Raw genomic sequence first — 19,090 nt, forward strand, 5'->3', positions numbered from 1 at the left:
AACGTCAGTGTTGAACTGGTACTTCTTTTATCGATCCCAAAAGGATGAAAGGCAAAGTCGACCTCAGTGGAATTTGTTCTCAGAATGTAAAGACGGATGAAATGCCACTAAGCATTTTGCTTGTCATGCTAATGATTCTGCCTGCTCGCTGCCTTACTCATTACTGTAAATTAGTATCTTTAACAATTTAGTGTTTAAACCTGCTATATCCAGCTCAAATATTTCAGCTGTTTTATGTTCAAACAAGCAAGATTCAGGCTCTTACACCTACTCTACAATGTCATTCTAAAACTGAACAAACACACCATCAAAATCTCAAAGATAATGCATGATTAATTCAAATGCATGATTTATTCAAAACAATGTGAATAAGTAGGTGTAGGAGTGGCTGTGTGGTAAGTAGCTTGTTTACCAACCACATGATTCCGGGTTCAGTTTCACTGCGTGGTACCTTGGGCAAGTGTTTTCTACTATAGCCTCAGGTCGACCAAAGCCTTGTGAGTGGATTTGGTAGACGGAAACTAAAAGAAGCCTGTCATATATATGTATGTGTGTGTGTGTGTGTGTGTGTATGTTTGTGTGTCTGTGTTTGCCCCCCCAACATCGCATGACAACTGATGCTGGTGTGTTTACGTCCCCGTAGCTTAGTGGTTCGGCAAAAGAGACCGATAGAATAAGTACTAGGCTTACAAAGAATAAATCCTGGGGTCGATTTGCTTGACTAAAGGCAGTGCTCCAGCATGGCCACAGTCAAATGAGTGAAAGAATTTAAAGAGCAAGGGAAATAAGCATTATGTTTGACAGGATAATCTGAATGGTAAAGGGTTAAAGTAGCATTATGCAAAATGGAGCAAAACAACAAAATATAATAAAGAAAAAGCTACCCAAAATTTAAGAAAAAATATCTTGTACTGAAATTATTATTTTTTAAATTTGTTATTGAAATTTTTTTTGTTTTGTTTTCCAGGAGAGCGACCGTTTATTTGCAGTAAATGTAACAAGACGTTCAACCAGAAGAACGCTCTGCAAATTCATCTAAAGCAGCATAGCGGAGAGAAACCGTACAAATGTACATACTGTGATTTAGCTTTTATTCAAAAAGGAAATTTGAAAACGCATATCAAGAGAGCACATCATATGGATATGGTTCAAGCGATGAATCTTCCTCCAACAATCCTCCCGACTACTGGCACGGCTGCTTGTATGTCTTCAGACGGTGTGAGCAACACTGCACCGACGCTAGGGAGCAGCATCGACAGCACCATCACCACTACCACTACCACCACTACCACCACGACCACGACCACCACCACTACCACTTCTAAAGACAACTTGGACCTCGTTGAATTATTACAGAGAAATGGGCTTAACTCTTGGGATATGGATGATGATGTATGATGGCAGGACAATGCTGGAGGAATGTCACAGCTATTGGTAAAAAAAAAATCCCGAAAAATCCCAATGTATAGAAGTTATTACTGAATCTAGCTCCAGTATTTTTGGGAAAGTAAATATGGAGAGAGAGAGAGAGAGAGAGAGAGAGAGAGAGAGAGAGAGAGAGAAAATCAATAAGCATTCAGTTGATTTTGATGGTTCTTTTTTTGATTGAAATTTTTCAATGAGAGAATGTAAAAAAAAAAATATGCAAGAATAAAGAAAGAAATTTATAAAAAGAGTAATGAATATATATATATATATATATATATATATATATATATATCTGTAAAAGAATTTCTTTTGAGGACCAACATTTTCATTGCCTGAAATCTGCAAATCAATACACACACACACACATTCATACACACACACACACATTCATACACACACACACATACAACATGCATATATATATATTTATTTATTTATTATCATTATTAGGGCAGTGGAGTTAGCAATGACAGTAGAGAGCTGGACTACTATTGCCATACAGTTCTGAGCTCCAAATCCTTTCTGATTGATTTTTGCCCTTCATCCATCAAGTGGATCGATAAAAAAAGAAAAAAGAGAGTATACTTGTATTAATATTGACTGAGAGTCACTTCAAACAACAGTACCATTTTCCTTTATAAAAAATATCTTGGCTTTGTGCCTCATCTATAAAAAAGTTCATTATTTTTTTTTTTAACATTAATAATAATAATAATAATAATAATAATAATGAAAACGATGATGTGATTTTTAGAATTTCTTCTTTGAAATTCTAGTTAAATAAGTTTACTCTAGATTTAAATCCATCTCTGCTTTGATAAGTGGCAACCATACACTTCAGTTTTTAAAAAATTTATTGCATACACATCTTGAACATATATATATATGTATATATATATATGTATGTATGTATGTATGCATGTATGTATATATATATATATATATATATTTATGTATGTATGTGTGTGTGTGTGTGTGTGTGTGTGTACATATGTATATTTAAACACACACACACATCTTGTGCCACCACCACAAATATCAAATATCACATCACTTTCTCAGACTGTTGTCGACTCAAATCTTGCCAGCTGCCTTAAGTTGTACAAAGAACTAAACAAAGAAGACATAATAATATTAATAATAATAATAATAAGAAGAAGAATAATATTAAAAAAAAAATCAACAAAAATAATATGGACTATAATTAACACAAATTAATTGTTTCAATAAATATTCATAAAAAAAATATTTGTTGGAAATATATATTTATTGTTATTGTTGTGGTTGTTGTTGTTGTTGTTGTTAAGCTCTGATTCAGCTGAACTTACGATCAGTTGTTGGTGTTTCAGCATTGATTAATCTGCTATTTTCATTTCCACAGCTACATTATCATGTGTCCCTTTTTTTTTGTTAAGGCAATAGGTGAGGAGTGATTTGAAGGAAACTTAGCTGTTATTTCTAGCAGATTGTTTGATTATGTAGAAGCTACTTAGATATGTTGTGGTTATTTGTTGTTGTTGCTGTTTATCCTTCAGAGTAGTTCTGCTGCAGGAAACCCATGGTCAAAAGGGATTTCTAGGGAGTTGAAGTTCAAGGGAGAAAAGACCAGGGACAGGGGTTAGTGTAAGATTTTGTACATTGTAAGACACAATGTAGGTGATAATAGGAGGGGACAAGGGACTAGCTAACAACCAAGTGCAGAGGCTGCTGTAATAGCTGTAGAAAAGAAAGTGAGAGGAGACAGGACATAGCTTTTTTGAAGATAATAGGACACAATTTTTAAGAGATTTGACTGGCATTTCTAGCAGGTCAAATGACCCTGTAGAGCAGTGATGGACAATCTCTGGGATGTGGTCCACATATGACACATGTAACTTTCTAAATGTCATCATCATCATCATCATCACCACCACTTCCACCACCACCACCTGTCTTTTCAAGCACAGCAAACTACCAGGAGTCTGAGCCCCCTGTTATCCCTTCTGTGAGTCCCAGTGTTTGTAGATCCTTTCTCACCGCTTTATCCCATATCTTCCTGAGTCTACCCCTTCCGCATGTTCCCTCTACAATTGGTCTACTCCAACGAAAAATTACCACCAGTTTTTTTTTTCTTATTGGTGCATCCGACTTGATAATGAATCATGTCTGGTGTGGGTTGCTTCTTGGATAAGGTTGTGCATGCTTCGTATAGAGTCTTCCACAGTTCAGTTTGAAGTAAATAAAGTCATGTTCTAATTTCAATGATAAGACACTATCAATTAAGACATATGAATTCACAAACAGTTGAAATATCTACTTGGATATAACATATCAGTAAAGTTTCTAGTTGCTTCTTTAATAATTTCTCATAATGGCTGTAAACATAGGAAAGTTTAAGTTTTACCCTTAACAAAAATAAATAAATAAATAAATAAAAAGGCGAAAAATTGTAAAAGTTATAACATTTTTGCTTTTTAAAATAAAACAAAAATCGTTTATTTTGATAGTAACAAGAATCCATTTTATAACCAAAACTTCCATTACAAATATTCTGTCATCAAAGACACTTATAAGTCATTGTATTTCTTTACTTTTGAGAAGTTCTAACCCTTTTGTTACCATATTTCTGTTGAAACACACTACCTTTGTTTTAATTAATTTTGAAAGATAATGAAGAATTTAGTAAAATAATTGTCACATTAATTTGGTGTTTGGAACATAAATTAACATGAAATTTTGATGACAGGTTTTAAGTTTAGGTCACTTTAAAACAGGAAGTTTATTTCAGAGAACCAAGGACAGTCTCAAACAAAATGGTTTCAAAAGGGTTAAATAAAGAACTTTTCTTTCCCAAATATTTAAATATATCATATTTTTTACTCTTTCCATATAAAATAACAATACTGTTTTACTTTTAAGTTCTTCTTCCTCTGTCATCTGTTTGTGGTGACCCCATTACAATCAATCTAACCATTTGCTGTAGAGTCTGAGAATCCCATGTCTCATCACGCTCATCACTCCAGCGCCTGATATCTCCTACAGACTGCGGAAGCTGCCTGTGTCCTGTCTCTGGCAAAGCTAATACCAACAAGTTGGCAACTAGGCAGAAAAATGCGAAGATCACACTTGGTCCCCAAGAGATGTAGCGAGCCTGTAATTTGTCAAAATAACCATATTAATAAATAGAAATAAATACTGGTTTCAAATTTTGGCATAGGGCCACCAATTTTGGGTGAAGGGAGAAAGTTGATTACATTGATCAGCTGGTACTTATTTTATTGACTCTGAAAGGATGAAAGACAAAATCAACCTCAGAAGTAATAGGCCAAGTTATAGACTATTCAACATCGAGGCATCATATGATGATCTTTATAGAAGCCTCTAGAATATTTCCTTACAAGGCCTATAAACAAGCATGCTTTAGGTGCCAGATTTCAGTTTGTGAGCACCCACAGCTAAGCTAACCACACTCTCATTTTGCTGCTTTTGACAGTCATTCTGTAGGGATGTGTTACCCCCACCCTCCATATTCACCAGATTTTGCTCCTTCGGATTTCCACTTATTCAGAATAGTCTTAATGGTAAAAATTTCAATTCCTTGGATGACGTAAAAAGATACCTTGATGAATTCTTTGCCATGAAACCCCCTCAATTCTGGGAAGAGGGTATTTTCATGTTAAAGGAAAGATGGAGATGCATTGTGCAACAAAATGGTTCATATTTGGTTGATTAAAAATGTAATGGCAAGTATTTATCGACCTTTTTCTTTCCTTTAAAAATCGGCACAAACTTTCCGAACAACCCACTACTATAAAGTATATTACATTAATAATAATGATTAAAATGAACTTATTGTATATAATGCTCAGATGAACTTCAAAGAGTAAAAGAAGGGACAGAAAGCAGTCATATAAGTCAAGCTAAAGAATGACAGCAATGAATGTCAAAAGCACATGCACAGTTCACAGAATAAAACACAAAAAGGCAGGAAAATGAACAATAAAAGAGTCATAAAGAGGAAAAGATCCATAGGCACATCAGGAATAGTGTTAGTGAATTTTGGTAAGTATGGAGTTTTTGAAGGATGCAGTATCTTGATAGCTAACAACTGATGTAGGTAGTTTATTGTATGTTTTCTTAATTCTGAGTATGAAGAAATGTTTCTGAAAGTCAAGTGAAGAAAGGCAGCAAGGAAAGCCAAATGTAGATGTACAGCACACAGAATTAAACAAACAGATGGAAGAGTAAACAAACAGTAAAAGAGTCAGAGAGAGGAAAAAGTGTATAGGGAGTAGTATTGGTGAATTTCGGGAAGCATAGGATGCAGTGTTCTGACTGTTAACAACCAATGTGAATAGTTTGTTCCATGCTTTGATAATTCTGCATACAAACACAAAAAAAGCTTCTGGAAGTGTGTCCCCCCCTCCCAAACATCAGTTGACAACTGATGGTGGTGGGTTTACGTCCCCATAACTTAGCGGTTCGGCAAAAGTAGTAGGCTTACAAAGAATAAGTCCTGGGGTCAATTTCCTTGACTAAAGGCAGTGCTCCAGCATGGCCGCAGTCAAATGACTGAAACGAGTAAAAGAGTAAAAGAGTAAGTCATTGGATCAACCTACCAATACCCTTGTCAGGGGTAAGAGTGTATCACTTATGAGATCTTGCTTTGCTGTACATGACGTTTTTATAAATCAGTATTGTGCTTCACTATCCATATTGAAAGGAATGGGTTGTTAAATGGATACATGGAACAAACTCACCCTTTGGGGGTGGGGTGGGGGGAAATAAGCTCCTTAATCTAGTTGTAATGAAAATCTCCTCATAAAATACCCACCCTCTGGGTCATTCAATGCATTTTTCTGTTGCATACCAAAGCTGACAACTGTGTCTACTACTGCATAACCTACACAAGACTTCTAGCTTTGCTGTTAACTTTTATATGTAACAGATTTTTAACCTTTCATGAGGGGGTTTTATAAATAGGTTAATATTGTTAACAAATTCAAGAGAAAAAGTTTACATCAAAGCAACAACTACAAAAAAAAGAATACATCAAGAACTACTACTACTACTACTACTACTATTACTACTACTACTACTACTACTACTACTACAAATGCTACAATGAAGATACAAAACGCATGCATCACTCTAACAACATCAGGGATTGCAAAAAGACTGTCATATAACCAATTGTATATTGGATTCTTTTTTGAAACAATAATCAAAATCAGGCATGGGTAACCATTTTTGAGAAGCAGGTAGCATATGACACAGCTCATCATCAGATGAGCTGCACTACATAAAAGCTCATGGTAATTTCTCATTAGGTGTACCATTCAGAAAGACCTATGAGCCACAGTTTGCCCATGACTGTTCCAAATGTTTGGTAATATATAACATACAGGCAAAAATATACCATCAAGTTTTATCCTTATGTGTTTGAAGAGTGTCCAAGCAGTGAATCAATGCAATAGCACTGATTCCATACTAGAATGGAAGAAGATTCTCTTTAGATTATCAGAGGTAGTAATGACTTGTAAATAATGCCAAGGCCATCAAGAAAAGCCCATTTTTACACAAGACATTTTTACATTCTCCTCTGTAGATATCATGTTACTTCTTAAATATACAAAAGAGTTAGAAAATTTTAGAGGGTTTTGTTTGATTATGGCTATTGAGTCCCCATGAAATGGTATAAATCATCCTAATACATGTCAAGAGGCAGACTAACAAGTCTTTTTAGTTACAGTTTTTGTATTTTATAAGGCCACACATATCCTCTTAAATGTTTAATGAATTTCCCTTGTATTTTTTCCATGTCTAGAATTATCTCCCATATTTTTATTTCATATCACAGTTTGTGAACAATACTCTCATTACTGAGAAACTTCCAACAGGCCAATCACTAGTTTGCTTCAGGAATAATTAAAGCATTCTTTTGTAGCAAGATTTGAAGCTGAATTAACAAATTGTCAAGTTAAAATCACAGCTTAGTAACAGCCTTTTAATATGTCAGGCTAAGTTATAGACCAATCAACATCGAGGCATCATATGATGATCTTTCTAGAAGCCTTTAGAATATTTCCTTACAAAGCCTATAAACAAGCATGTTTTGGGTGCCAGATTTCAGTTTGTGGGCACCCACAGCTAAGCTAAGCACACTCTCATTTTGCTGCTTTTAACAGTCATTCTAATGGCTCTTTACTCAACCTAGACAGCAGCTATAATTCATTGTCATGAACCCAGTGTGATATATTTTCTCCTGCTGTGGCATCTTATTTACAGAGCCTTCTTAATCAAATATTTATAATAGCTACAGAATTATCCTTGCAGTGTGTGAATTTTGTTGTCACATTTTTAATTCATGACCAACATTGAAAATATTTGTGCAGTGAAATACAAGTCTGTTAATTGTCTATGAGTGTTATGCATTCATTATATGCAGCCAGAATCCAACTCAAACCATAAACATCTCACATCTTTCATTCTATGACGATCATAACATAAATAACCATATATTGTGACAGTTTCTTATTGATGACTATTGGTTTTTTTGCATCATCCTCCTCGGCAATTAACACCTGTTTTCCATGTTGGCATTAGTTGAATGATACAACAAGAACTAACGAACCAGAGGATTATGTTGAGCTCTTGAATTTTTAATATTCCATATATCAAATCTCTTAATACTGACTTAGCTATGGTTCATTTATGCAGATGTCGTGTGTGAATCATGTGGGGAATTTTTGTCACACTTTTGCATTAATAAGTGATTTGGGACATTGAATTAATGTGGTTGGCACGGAAACTGATGTGACTGAGTATGCCTATTTAAAATCACTGATTCAATCATGTAAAATTTGACAGAAAGTAAAACAACATGGTTTTAACTTACCAGAATACCAGAAAATGGTGATAACATACTTCCAATTCTTGATGCAGTACTTGCTAAACCCATTCCAGCATTTCTGAAGAGCAACCAAAATATTACATTTAATATATATATATGGGTTAAAAATATCCATATAAAACATGTTACATAGGAAAACAACAAGGGTTGAAATTGTGCTAAATTCATATATATATATATATATATATATATAATATAATATATATATAGGCGCAGGAGTGGCTGTGTGGTAAGTAGCTTGTTTACCAACCACATGGTTCCGGGTTCAGTCCCACTGCATGGCACCTTGGGCAGGTGTCTTCTACTATAGCCTCGGGCCGACCAAAGCCTTTTGAGTGGATTTGGTAGACGGAAACTGAAAGAAGCCCGTCGTATGTATATGTATGCGTGTGTGTTTGTTTGTTTGTGTGAGTGTGTTTGTCCTCTTAGCATTGCTTGACAACCGATGCTGGTGTGTTTATGTCCCCGTTACTTAGCGGTTCGGCAAAAGAGACCGATAGAATAAGTACTGGGCTTACAAACGAATAAGTCCGGGGGTCGATTTGCTCGATTAAATGCGATGCTCCAGCATGGCCGCAATCAAATGACTGAAACAAGTAAAAGAGTAAAAGAATATATATATACCAAAGTAAGCACATAAATGTGAAAAAAAGTGGTGAAAAATAGTGCTCGAATACCGGAGGTAGAGCAATATGCTTTATTATTATTAAAGCTGCAGAAATGTTGCAAAAAATATCACTAAGAACTGCTGCTCAGAGTTTCACGTTCCTGTTCATCGGACAGTTTAGATTGACCCCCCCCCCACACGTGTGTATATTAATGATAAGAAGTTATATTTTAGCATTAAAATTTTACTGTAAAATATTTGTCAATGTTTTTACTCGGGTGATTTGAACAGAATGTAAAGAGCCGGATGAAATATTATAAAGCCTTGTGTCTGATGCTCTCACGATTCTGCCAGCTCTCCATTTTTAATCGGCATTTTGTTTTTATTTAATAAGCCTTAAATAGTCCTTTATAGTATATGCATAAGTCATGAAATTTTAGTCAATTACATTCGACCACAGATACTCGAGTGGTACTTATTTCACCGACATCGAAAGGATGAAAGGCAAAGTCGATCTCGGCGGCATTTGAACTCAGAACGTGAAACCGGAAGGGGAGCCGCTAAGAATTTTGTTTAGGCACGCTAACGATTTTTATTTCCTATTTCTTTATTGCCCACAAGGGGCTAAACATAGAGGGGACAAACAAGGACAAAGGGATTAAGTCGAGTACATCGATCTCAGTACACAACTGGTACTTAATTTATCGTCCCCGAAAGGATGAAAGGCAAAGTCGACCTCGGCGGAATTTGAACTCAGAACATAACAGCAGACGAAATACCTATTTCTTTATTACCCACAAGGGGCTAAACACAGAGAGGACAAATAAGGACAGACAAACGGATTAAGTCGATTATATCGATCCCCAGTGCGTAACTGGTACTTATTTAATCGACCCCGAAAGGATGAAAGGCAAAGTCGACCTCGGCGGCATTTGAACTCAGAACATAACGGCAGACGAAATACCGTTGAGTATTTTGCCCAGTGTACTAACGTTTCTGCCAGGTTCGCCAACGATTATGTCCGTGAACTGTCTTAATAAGCACGAAATAACGTTAACATTACCCTTCAGTTATCATAGTCAGTTTGCGGTTGAAGGGAGACAACCTCTTAATTCGAATTGAACGTTGCTAAAGGTAGAACATTACAATCGATTCTAATGACAAAAGATGCTTATGTTTGTGTATCACTTTGGATTTAACAGCAGCATCTTACCAGCGTTAATACTAAAGACATCCTGCTTGATAATAAGGATGATATTTCAAGATTTATGATCTTATAACCTTTATTTTAAAGACAGTACAGAAGCCGATAGACACATACAAGGGAGGCAACTCCTTACATTGTTGAATTTTATTAACATTGAGATTCATCTAAAGTTATGGTGGCGAGCTGACAGAGTTGTTATCTCGTCGGCAGAAAAAATAAGTGCTTAGCGGCATTTCTTCTGAGTCAATAATTTATGAGTTCAAATTACAACACCATAAACTTCGCCATTCATCCTTTCGGTGCCAAAATTTGAAACAGATTTTAACGTTATTTCCTTCTGGAAATAATAAAAAAAGAAGTAAAATTATTAATTTTTTTTACACATAATTCTAACAAGGAATATTCTAGTCTACGCCATGGGTTCTTAACCATATTTTATCTATGGGCCTCTTTGATTTCTATTTTATTCAGGAGGACTCCCATAGTCATTCGATGTTTAAAAACTAGTTTTATAGAAACTTCTTTCAAAATACCTATTTTGTTTTTCACACATAACTTGTGTAGGTTGAATTATGTAAAACATTAGAGAAAGAAACCTAACTGTTTCTTGCAATACATACCAATACAAATATCTTGGGCAGAATTTTTTCAGGGACCCACAAAATATTATTGGGGATTCCCAATCTATTATTTTGTTGCTTGGACCCCCACCCCAATCTTATATGGACACTCAGGGGCTATACGGACCCTGGTTGAGAACCACTGGTCTACACTAACAGCAACAACACAAATAGTTGTATATCCATAAACCAGATATTTCAAGCTCCGTTAAAAGGCAATCCAACTTGTTTTAAAAATTATTATTATTACACACGTGTAAGGATTCAGAGGCGAAGATCCAGTGACGTTAAGTATTTTCAAAGGTTACATACAAAAAGGGGCCTAATAGATGTATATAGGTTTAAGACCTACTTCGGCCACAAATGACCATGAAATTGAACCTAGAAAGTTGCCCTCTGAGGCACAAGTTCGGGCAAGATTGTTTGTGGAGGACCAGCAATCACCCATGCATACCACCCTCCCCTCTCTACACTGTCGATGTTACCCAAGGGAAAGGCAAAGAGTGATACAGCTTGACACCAATGACGTCACAATACATTTCTATACCTGAAGCAATGTGAAATAAAATATCTTGCTCAAGAACATTGCTCACGATTGTAAACTTGACGCTCTAACCACTGAGCCTTGCACCTTTACTTAATAGTTGTGTAATGGTAGAGTTCTTCGTTGCAGTCGGGGGTCACCAATTGTAACGGTAAATGTAATAGCTGTTGGTTGCCATTTGTAAGATGAAAAAACAGTGATCGAAGTTGTAAAGAAATATTTATTCACCGTTACTTTGTATATATCCAAAACCACGACAGGTCGGTATGTAAATGGAAAAGCATGCTAAGTAAAAAGAGTTAATTTCGGCTGGTATGTGTGTACACATTCTTATTGTAGTAGTAAACCATAGATAGTGATAGTAAGAGAAAAGAAATTGGTCTAGTGAAAGTTATAGAGTCGAGGGAAATTGCCTTATAGTTGGTTGGTTGTAACCTTCTTTATCCCTCTGGCCATTTGGTCTCTAGTGGCTGCCTGCTTGTGATCATGACTCTAGTTGGTCTCTTTTCACTAACTGATGGTCACTCTCACTAACTGATTTTGCCTTACCAAATTCTAGTATTTATAACTATCCAAAACCACCTAGAAGGATGGACATATTGTTGAGAACAATAGATTTCGTTGGTGGTACCTGTTATATCTCAACTCTAATTTTTGGTGGCCTAGAAGAAGTTAGAAGGGTCAAGTGGCAAAGACATTATTTTGCTTAGCGAAGGCATCTGGCATATGTATCTGCTGTCGTTCACAGAAAAATTACTGTTTTACCGCGAGAAAAGTGTTGAAATTTGGCTATCGAGGATCGAATTCACGTTATGCTTGCATGAAGCCACTACAAATGTATAACATTATATTATTCCCAGTGGGCACATAAAATCGTAAAATAAAATATTAATTTAAGGTTCATTATAGAAAGCAAGATAAAAAATATTGGAAGATTTTTGTTGGAAAATGTGCTTGTCGCTGTGTGATAAGATGTTTAAAAACTAGTTTTGTGGTTCCGGGTTCAGTTTCACCGCGTGACACCTAGGACAGGTGTCTTCTACTATAGTCTTGGACTGATCAAAGGCATGTGAGTGGACTTGGTTGACTGAAATTGAAAAATAACCCGTCATACTCACACACACACACACACACACACACACACACACACACACACACACGCATACGCACACACACACACACACACACATGTATATGGAGGGGGGAAGGATTCACAAAAAGCAAAAGACGAAGGACAATCCGAACACAGACAAGTGTTGAAAAGAGTGACTAGTAGAGCGGAAATGGCACGAGACCGGGGTGTCATTGTCGAGTCGGATGTTTCGGAGGTGTTCTGCGAACCGGTCAGCCAAGCGGCGTCCCGTTTGCCTGATGTATAGAGAAGGGTAGAGAGAAAGGAGATGTAGTAGATGAAATTGGTAGAAGTACAGGTGAAGGAGTTGGTGATATGATAGGTTCGATGATGGGTGCCGGTGAGGTGGGTGGTTTTGGAGAGGAAAGGGCAAGTGCGGCAGCATGGACGGGAGCAGGGGAACGAGCCGGGTTGGGAGCTTGGGTTAGGAAAGAAGCTATGGACCAAGAGATATCGTAAGTTGTTGGCTCGTTTGAAGGAGGGGAGGGGTCGGTTAGGGAAGATGTGCGAAGTGGAGGGGTCGGACTGGAGTCGCCGGAAGGCTTGGAGAATGGTGCGTTGGAGAGGTAGGGTGGTGGGGTGGTAGGTGAGAGGAAACGGGAGACGGCGGGGCGGGCGTGGGGGAGAGAGCAGATGCACGGTCCACGGAACGTACTCTGACAAGGGCAGTGTGGATAGTAGCGAGGGGATATCCACATAGGATGAAGTGGCGAGCCATGATTTGAGACTGAGTCTCAAAATCATGGTCGTTACCGAAGGAATTGGGAATAGGGGATGGAAAGCTTGGTGTATTTAGGGTGGGAGGAAGAGAAGTTGAGGTATGAGTGTGAGTCTGTGTGTTTGTAGTGGATGGAGGTGGTGAGAGTGGAGTGATGAATGCTGACCGAAATGTCAAGAAAGGAGACAGAGGTGTCAGAGATAGGGCAGGAGAAGTGGAGGGCAGGATGGAAAGTTTTGACAAAAGAGAGGAAGGAGTCTAGATGTTTGCGGGAGAGTGAGGTCGCACCGATACAGTCGTCAATATAACGGCCGTATAATTTGAGGGTGGGACCAGTGAAACTTGAGAACATTTGGGCCTCAACGTAGCCAACGAACAGGTTAGCATAGTTGGGGCCCATTCTCGTTCCCATGGCCACTCCCGAGGGTTGCTGGTAAAAATCACCGGCGAACGAGAAGCAGTTGAGGGAGAGGACAAGTTCGGTCAGACGAACGAGTATGGATGTGTCGGGTTGGGGTTGAGTCAAAGGTTAAGGAAATGTTGGAGTGCACGCAGCCTCTCGTGGTGAGGGATCACCGTGTAAAGGCTCTGGATGGCGAGAGTGAAGAGAAGTTTAGAGGGGCCAGGAGGGAAGGAGAAGAGTTGAACAAACAAAGCGCATGGTTGGTGTCATGGACGTGAGAGGGGAGGGAAGCCACTAGGGGGACAAGGACACGGTATATATATATATATATATAACAAAATATAGTTTAGTCTACACAAACAGCAACAACTCAAATGGTTGTATATCCATAAACCAGGTATTTCAAGCTCCATTAAAAGGCAGTCCAATATATATATATATATATATATATATATATATATATATATATATATATATATATATATATATATATGTGTATATGTGTGTGTGTGTGTGTGTGTGTGTGTGTGTGTGTGTGTGTGTGTGCGTGTGTGTGTGTGTGTGTGTGGTGTGTGTAGTTGTTTGTTATGACAGGTCAGAAAGATACCATTTGATTAATGTTTATTAATTACTCTTAGCAATATAGGCGACTCTCATTAGACATGCTGGCCGGCGACACATAACCTCTTTACTAATGGAGGTAAGAATATATATCACCTACTTCTTGGAGGGCCTTCTCCCCATCAAACGCTTGACTTCTTTTCGTACATATGTTTATGCATTTTCATTGATAATGCTTTACTGTGTGTGTGTGTGTGTGTGTGTGTTGTGTGTGTGTGTGTGTGTGTGTGTGTGTGTGTGTGTGTGTGTGTGTGTATTGGCAATTAAATGGATAAACAAATTAGTCACATCAAATATATTAAATTTGCTTTCTCTCGTTTTGCATGCATACATATATACATATTTTGTATTTGATGTATTTAATATATTTAATTTATTTGATGTGTCTAATTTGTTTATCCGCATAACTGCCTCTACACCAGTTCAGCTTGAGCTTATAGCCTTTCGTTACCTTGTGGAATGATCCGCTCTAATGACATCGGAATTTAAGTTTGAATCTTAGCATTACTAAGTGTCTTCTATACGGAGAATCTCTGAATGGATCTCATCTGTGAACTATATACATATACTCTTTTACTCTTTTAATCTTTTACTTGTTTCAGTCATTTGACTGTGGCCATGCTGGAGCACCGCCTTTAGTCGAGCAAATCGACCACAGGACTTATTCTTTGTAAGCCTAGTACTTATTCTGTTGGTGTCTTTTGCCGAACCGCTAAGTTACGGTGACGTAAACACACCAGCATCGGTTGTCAAGCGATGTTGGGGGGGGGTGGACAAACACAGACACACACATACATACATATACACACACATACATACATACATACATACATACATACATACATACATACATACATACATACATACATACACACACACACACACCACACACACACACACACACACACACACCACACACATATATATATATATATTATATATATATATATATATATATATACATATATATACAAATATATACGACGGGCTTCTTTCAGTTTCCGTCTACCAAATCCACTCACAAGGCTTTGGTCGGCCCGAGGCTATAGTAGAAAACACTTGCCCAAGGTGCCACGCAGTTGGACTGAACCCGGAACCACGCGGTTCGTAAGCAAGCTACTAACCACACAGCCACTCCTACGTCTAAATAATAATGTAAACGCTTCCACAAATAAAATTGCCCTTCATTTTTGAAGCTCCGGTGAAGCTATAGGGTGATATACAAGCACTGAAGTATGAGCGCATTTCATCTTTAGTAGGAACAGTTGTAAGCTAACAAAGTTCATGACAATTTTTAGAGATTATTTCCCTTCCTCATATGGAACTGGTCTCAATTGCTATTTGATAATTGTGACACATCCTCTACAGGTGGAGATAATTTTGATAAATCAAGAACTTATGTTGGTCACTTGGAGTTATTTCTCTTTGTTTATTTTCAATGAACGTGCGTGCATCTGTGTGTGTGTGTGTTTGATATTTACCGTAGTCCAGTTGGGAACAATTCTGGTATGTAAAGCCAATTAACAAGAAAAGATCCGCTGATGCCAAACATGCCAATCAATGAAAAGATGGTAGCCGCCATAACAGCATACGAATCTTCACCTGGAATGTATTAAAATGATATTGATAAGGACAATACTAAGAATAACCAAAGTGGGAAGAAAAATAATGCATTTCAAGACTTATAGCCATTGGTCAAGCAATAAGTCACGATACAGCCTCTATGTATTCCATATAAATAATTGGATCTTTTTTGTTTGGCTGTACCTGTGAAAATTTCAGTTTAGTGAAAACTTAAAAATTTGGTGTATTGATGTAATTTTCCACGCTGAATCTCGGGTGGTATTTCACTTTTTCCAGAAAAAATTTAAAAAATGAGTTATAGAGGTTTAAAATTTAATAGTTTTTTTTACCCAGTCAGAAAACAGGATTTGTGCGTGACTGCACGAGTTGTCCTATTGTAGTGATCGGTGTTGGGTGCTTGTATATGTTCTAATGACTTTTTAGTTACTCTGTGTTATATTTGTTACAAATTCTTGTAGTAAGTTGCACTTAAAGTGTAAATAACTTGTTATTTCAATTCCAGGCCAAGATGGGTAAACAAAGTGATCTTTGTCTCCATTGAATTAGACAAATAGAAGTGTATTTGAGGGATACATCAATTAAACAGAGAGAAATTGCATTGCAAAGAAGCTAAATGTTTCAACTCAGACAATTAGTGCAATTAAGAAAAAAAATGGAAAAGAGCAAAGATTTCATGGTAAAAAGGGTTGGTAACTGTGGTAGGAAACGAGTAACAACCCCTAGGATTAATAGAAAAGTAAAAAAAGAATTTCTCTCAATAATAGAAGAGCATCTTATAGTAAGATTTTCCGCAAATTAATGGAACATTAATGTGCATGGAAGAACAATTAACAACAGACTTTTAGAAGGTGGATTACACGCATATCATCTAAGGAAAAAACAAACATGCATGGGCTAAAAATCACATTGCAAGGACTTCTGAGCAATGGGAGCAGGTAAGAGTATCTAAAATAGTGGATTAGAGTCTTTATGTATTGTATCCATGATAAAATATAATATTATTGATAAAATAAAGATGTTACCATTGATTTCAGTCATCAAACCAGCTTTACAAAGGATTATTTAAAAATGGCTATTAATTTCTGATTGTGATAGACTGAAACAATAACTTATTCTGGATGTCCTATTAATCAAATATGGTTTTCAATTGTTGCAGGTGGTGTTTTCGGATGAATCCACTATAGCAATACTCAATGATCGGGTGTAAAGTGCGAGAAGGAGGCTTGGCGAAGAATTTCGTCCGGATTATCTTCGAAAAAACACTAAAATTTCCACAGAAGTTAATGGTTTGGGGGACAATTTCTGCCCATGGAACTAGTCGCCTGAAAATAATTGAAGGTTCTATGAATCAAGAGAACTACATAGAGGTACTTAGAAATTAGAAGTAGAGTAATACCACAAGTACGGGAATGGTATGGGGACAGGTCTTGGATATTCCAACAGGACTCAGCACCATGCCATACAGCAAAATCGGTAAAGACATGGTTAGCCGAAAATGCTGTTAACGTACTTCCATGGTCAGGAAATTCACCTGACATGAATCCAATTGAGAGCCTATAGTGTCTGTTGAAAGATGAAATACAACAATCTCCTATTACTACCAAATGCCTCCTTATTGAGCACCTCATACAAGTTTGGTTCCATTGGGACAGAATCAAGGATTTGTGCAGAATGCTAGTTCGTGGCATGCCTCGACGTATACAAGCCCTTAATTCTACTAGAGGAGGGTAAACTGAAATACTAGTTCTGTGTAAGTAATAGGAAATAAATTATCTGCCGATACATAAATTTAGTTTATTTTACCTCTATTTATAGAAATACCAAAAATGTCAAAAACCCATAATAATGTTTCCAGTATTGTGTATGTGTGTGTGTGTGTGTGTGTGTGTGTGTGTGTGTGTGGTGTGTGTGTGTGTGTGTGTATTTAAGATTAGGTTCCTTGGATAAGAATCACAAAGGGGACTTACTTGAACTCATACGAAGTATAACTGCAACAATTAGACTTCCACCGGCGATACTCTGGAAAAGAATACACGTTTTCTTCCGTCCAATTCTGAAGAAAGAAAAGTAAATGCTAGCATATCTCAACTTATGTCTGTTATTGGTTCCAAGATACGCGAATTAACTCGGAAAACGACGTAACGTGAAATAGTGTATATCTGTTTTAATAAATGGTTTGTGTATATTTTCGCACGTATTTTATTTGATTTTTTTCCACTCCAGTATTGGTTTTCTGGAGCTTTTTAAAAATCTGTATGCTTTTAAATATTTTCGCCGAGGGCGACATAAAGTCGGAAGTTGAGTTTTATTTTCCCATTACTTTCTTAAAAGCACCAGAAAAAAGAAAGAGAAGCCAACTTGAAGTCGAAAAAGACGTAACGCGAAACAACGTAATTTGAGGGATGCCCGTGTTCTTATATAACAGAACTTATTGATTTCTATTGAGAAAAGGCACAAGACCGCAAATTTAGAGAAGGGGAATTTTGTCTTGAATATTTTAAAGTCAGAAGTGCATCGGCTGTGAATCGTTTAAATTATCTACATGACTGAAAAGATGAAAAGGGGATTTTAGTCTTAAAGCCAGGATACTGGCAGATGCTTGCAGTAGGGTGGATTCTATTAAGGACTCTCACTCCATGGCCCTGTTGGTGGTGGTTGTTAAACTGAATGTATTAAGTGTATGTTTGTCCCTATAACACAAACCGTATATGAGATTCTATCAAACTATTGTAGTTGTCGTTATCAATACAACAACAACAACAACGACGACAACAACAACAAAACAGCCTGTGGCGCTTGAGACGTTTGGAGGAGCTGGGCCGCCAGCGAAATGTTTTTCCCACGAGTATTCCGGACTCCAGTAATGAACTCATTTGCATACAGCCAATCAGAGCTCACCTTGACCTTGCTGTCGCCGCTCAGCTCTCAGATGATACCTAGACGCAAAGTCCAACATAACGTTCGTGAATGTGTCAAAAACAACCAATCTCTTGGTAAAACAAACCCTACCAAGTAAACTCAAGACAAAGAACGGTGTTGTAAGTCGACCGATCACCAAGTTATGCCTGATTTTAGAAAGAAACAAGTAATTAGATAGATTTGCATCTATACCTATTGTCGGATTTTGTTAGGGCCCCATCTAGTAAAGATGTGGATGGGGAAAATGTGGGTAGAGGGTGATGTGTTAGCAACCCTCTCCCCTTACTGTTTTACAAAGTAAAACAACACAAATAACTACGCAGAGGCAGCCATGGTTGAAACAAGAACAAAAAACAAGCATTATTAAAAGAGAAAGAGGCATGGTCATTCCTTACCCAAGTGACCTTATCTTGTC

General features: G+C 37.2%; 2 protein-coding genes across 3 annotated transcripts in view; one reads left to right on the forward strand and one right to left on the reverse strand.

The window, feature by feature from the left end:
* Positions 1–1,673, forward strand: part of LOC115210528 (zinc finger protein 236-like) — a 61,332-nt gene extending 59,659 nt beyond the window's left edge. The window contains exon 24 of the mRNA XM_036502243.1: positions 968–1,673. Within this exon, the coding sequence (XP_036358136.1) occupies positions 968–1,398 (431 nt within the window). The 3' untranslated portion in view covers positions 1,399–1,673. The remainder of the gene's footprint in view (positions 1–967) is intronic.
* A 2,191-nt stretch (positions 1,674–3,864) lies between these two features.
* LOC115210859 overlaps positions 3,865–19,090 on the reverse strand; it is a 46,037-nt gene continuing 30,811 nt past the window's right edge. For both annotated transcript variants that reach the window (XM_029779615.2, XM_029779616.2), the window contains 4 exons: positions 17,724–17,809; positions 15,654–15,774; positions 8,306–8,378; positions 3,865–4,558 (listed from right to left, as the gene is read on the reverse strand). In XM_029779615.2, coding sequence (XP_029635475.1) covers positions 4,322–4,558; positions 8,306–8,378; positions 15,654–15,774; positions 17,724–17,809 — 517 coding nt within the window. In that variant the 3' untranslated portion in view covers positions 3,865–4,321. The remainder of the gene's footprint in view (positions 4,559–8,305; positions 8,379–15,653; positions 15,775–17,723; positions 17,810–19,090) is intronic.

The sequence above is a fragment of the Octopus sinensis genome, linkage group LG4 (genome assembly GCF_006345805.1).
Source record: "Octopus sinensis linkage group LG4, ASM634580v1, whole genome shotgun sequence".
In the NCBI taxonomy this organism is placed as follows: domain Eukaryota; kingdom Metazoa; phylum Mollusca; class Cephalopoda; order Octopoda; family Octopodidae; genus Octopus; species Octopus sinensis.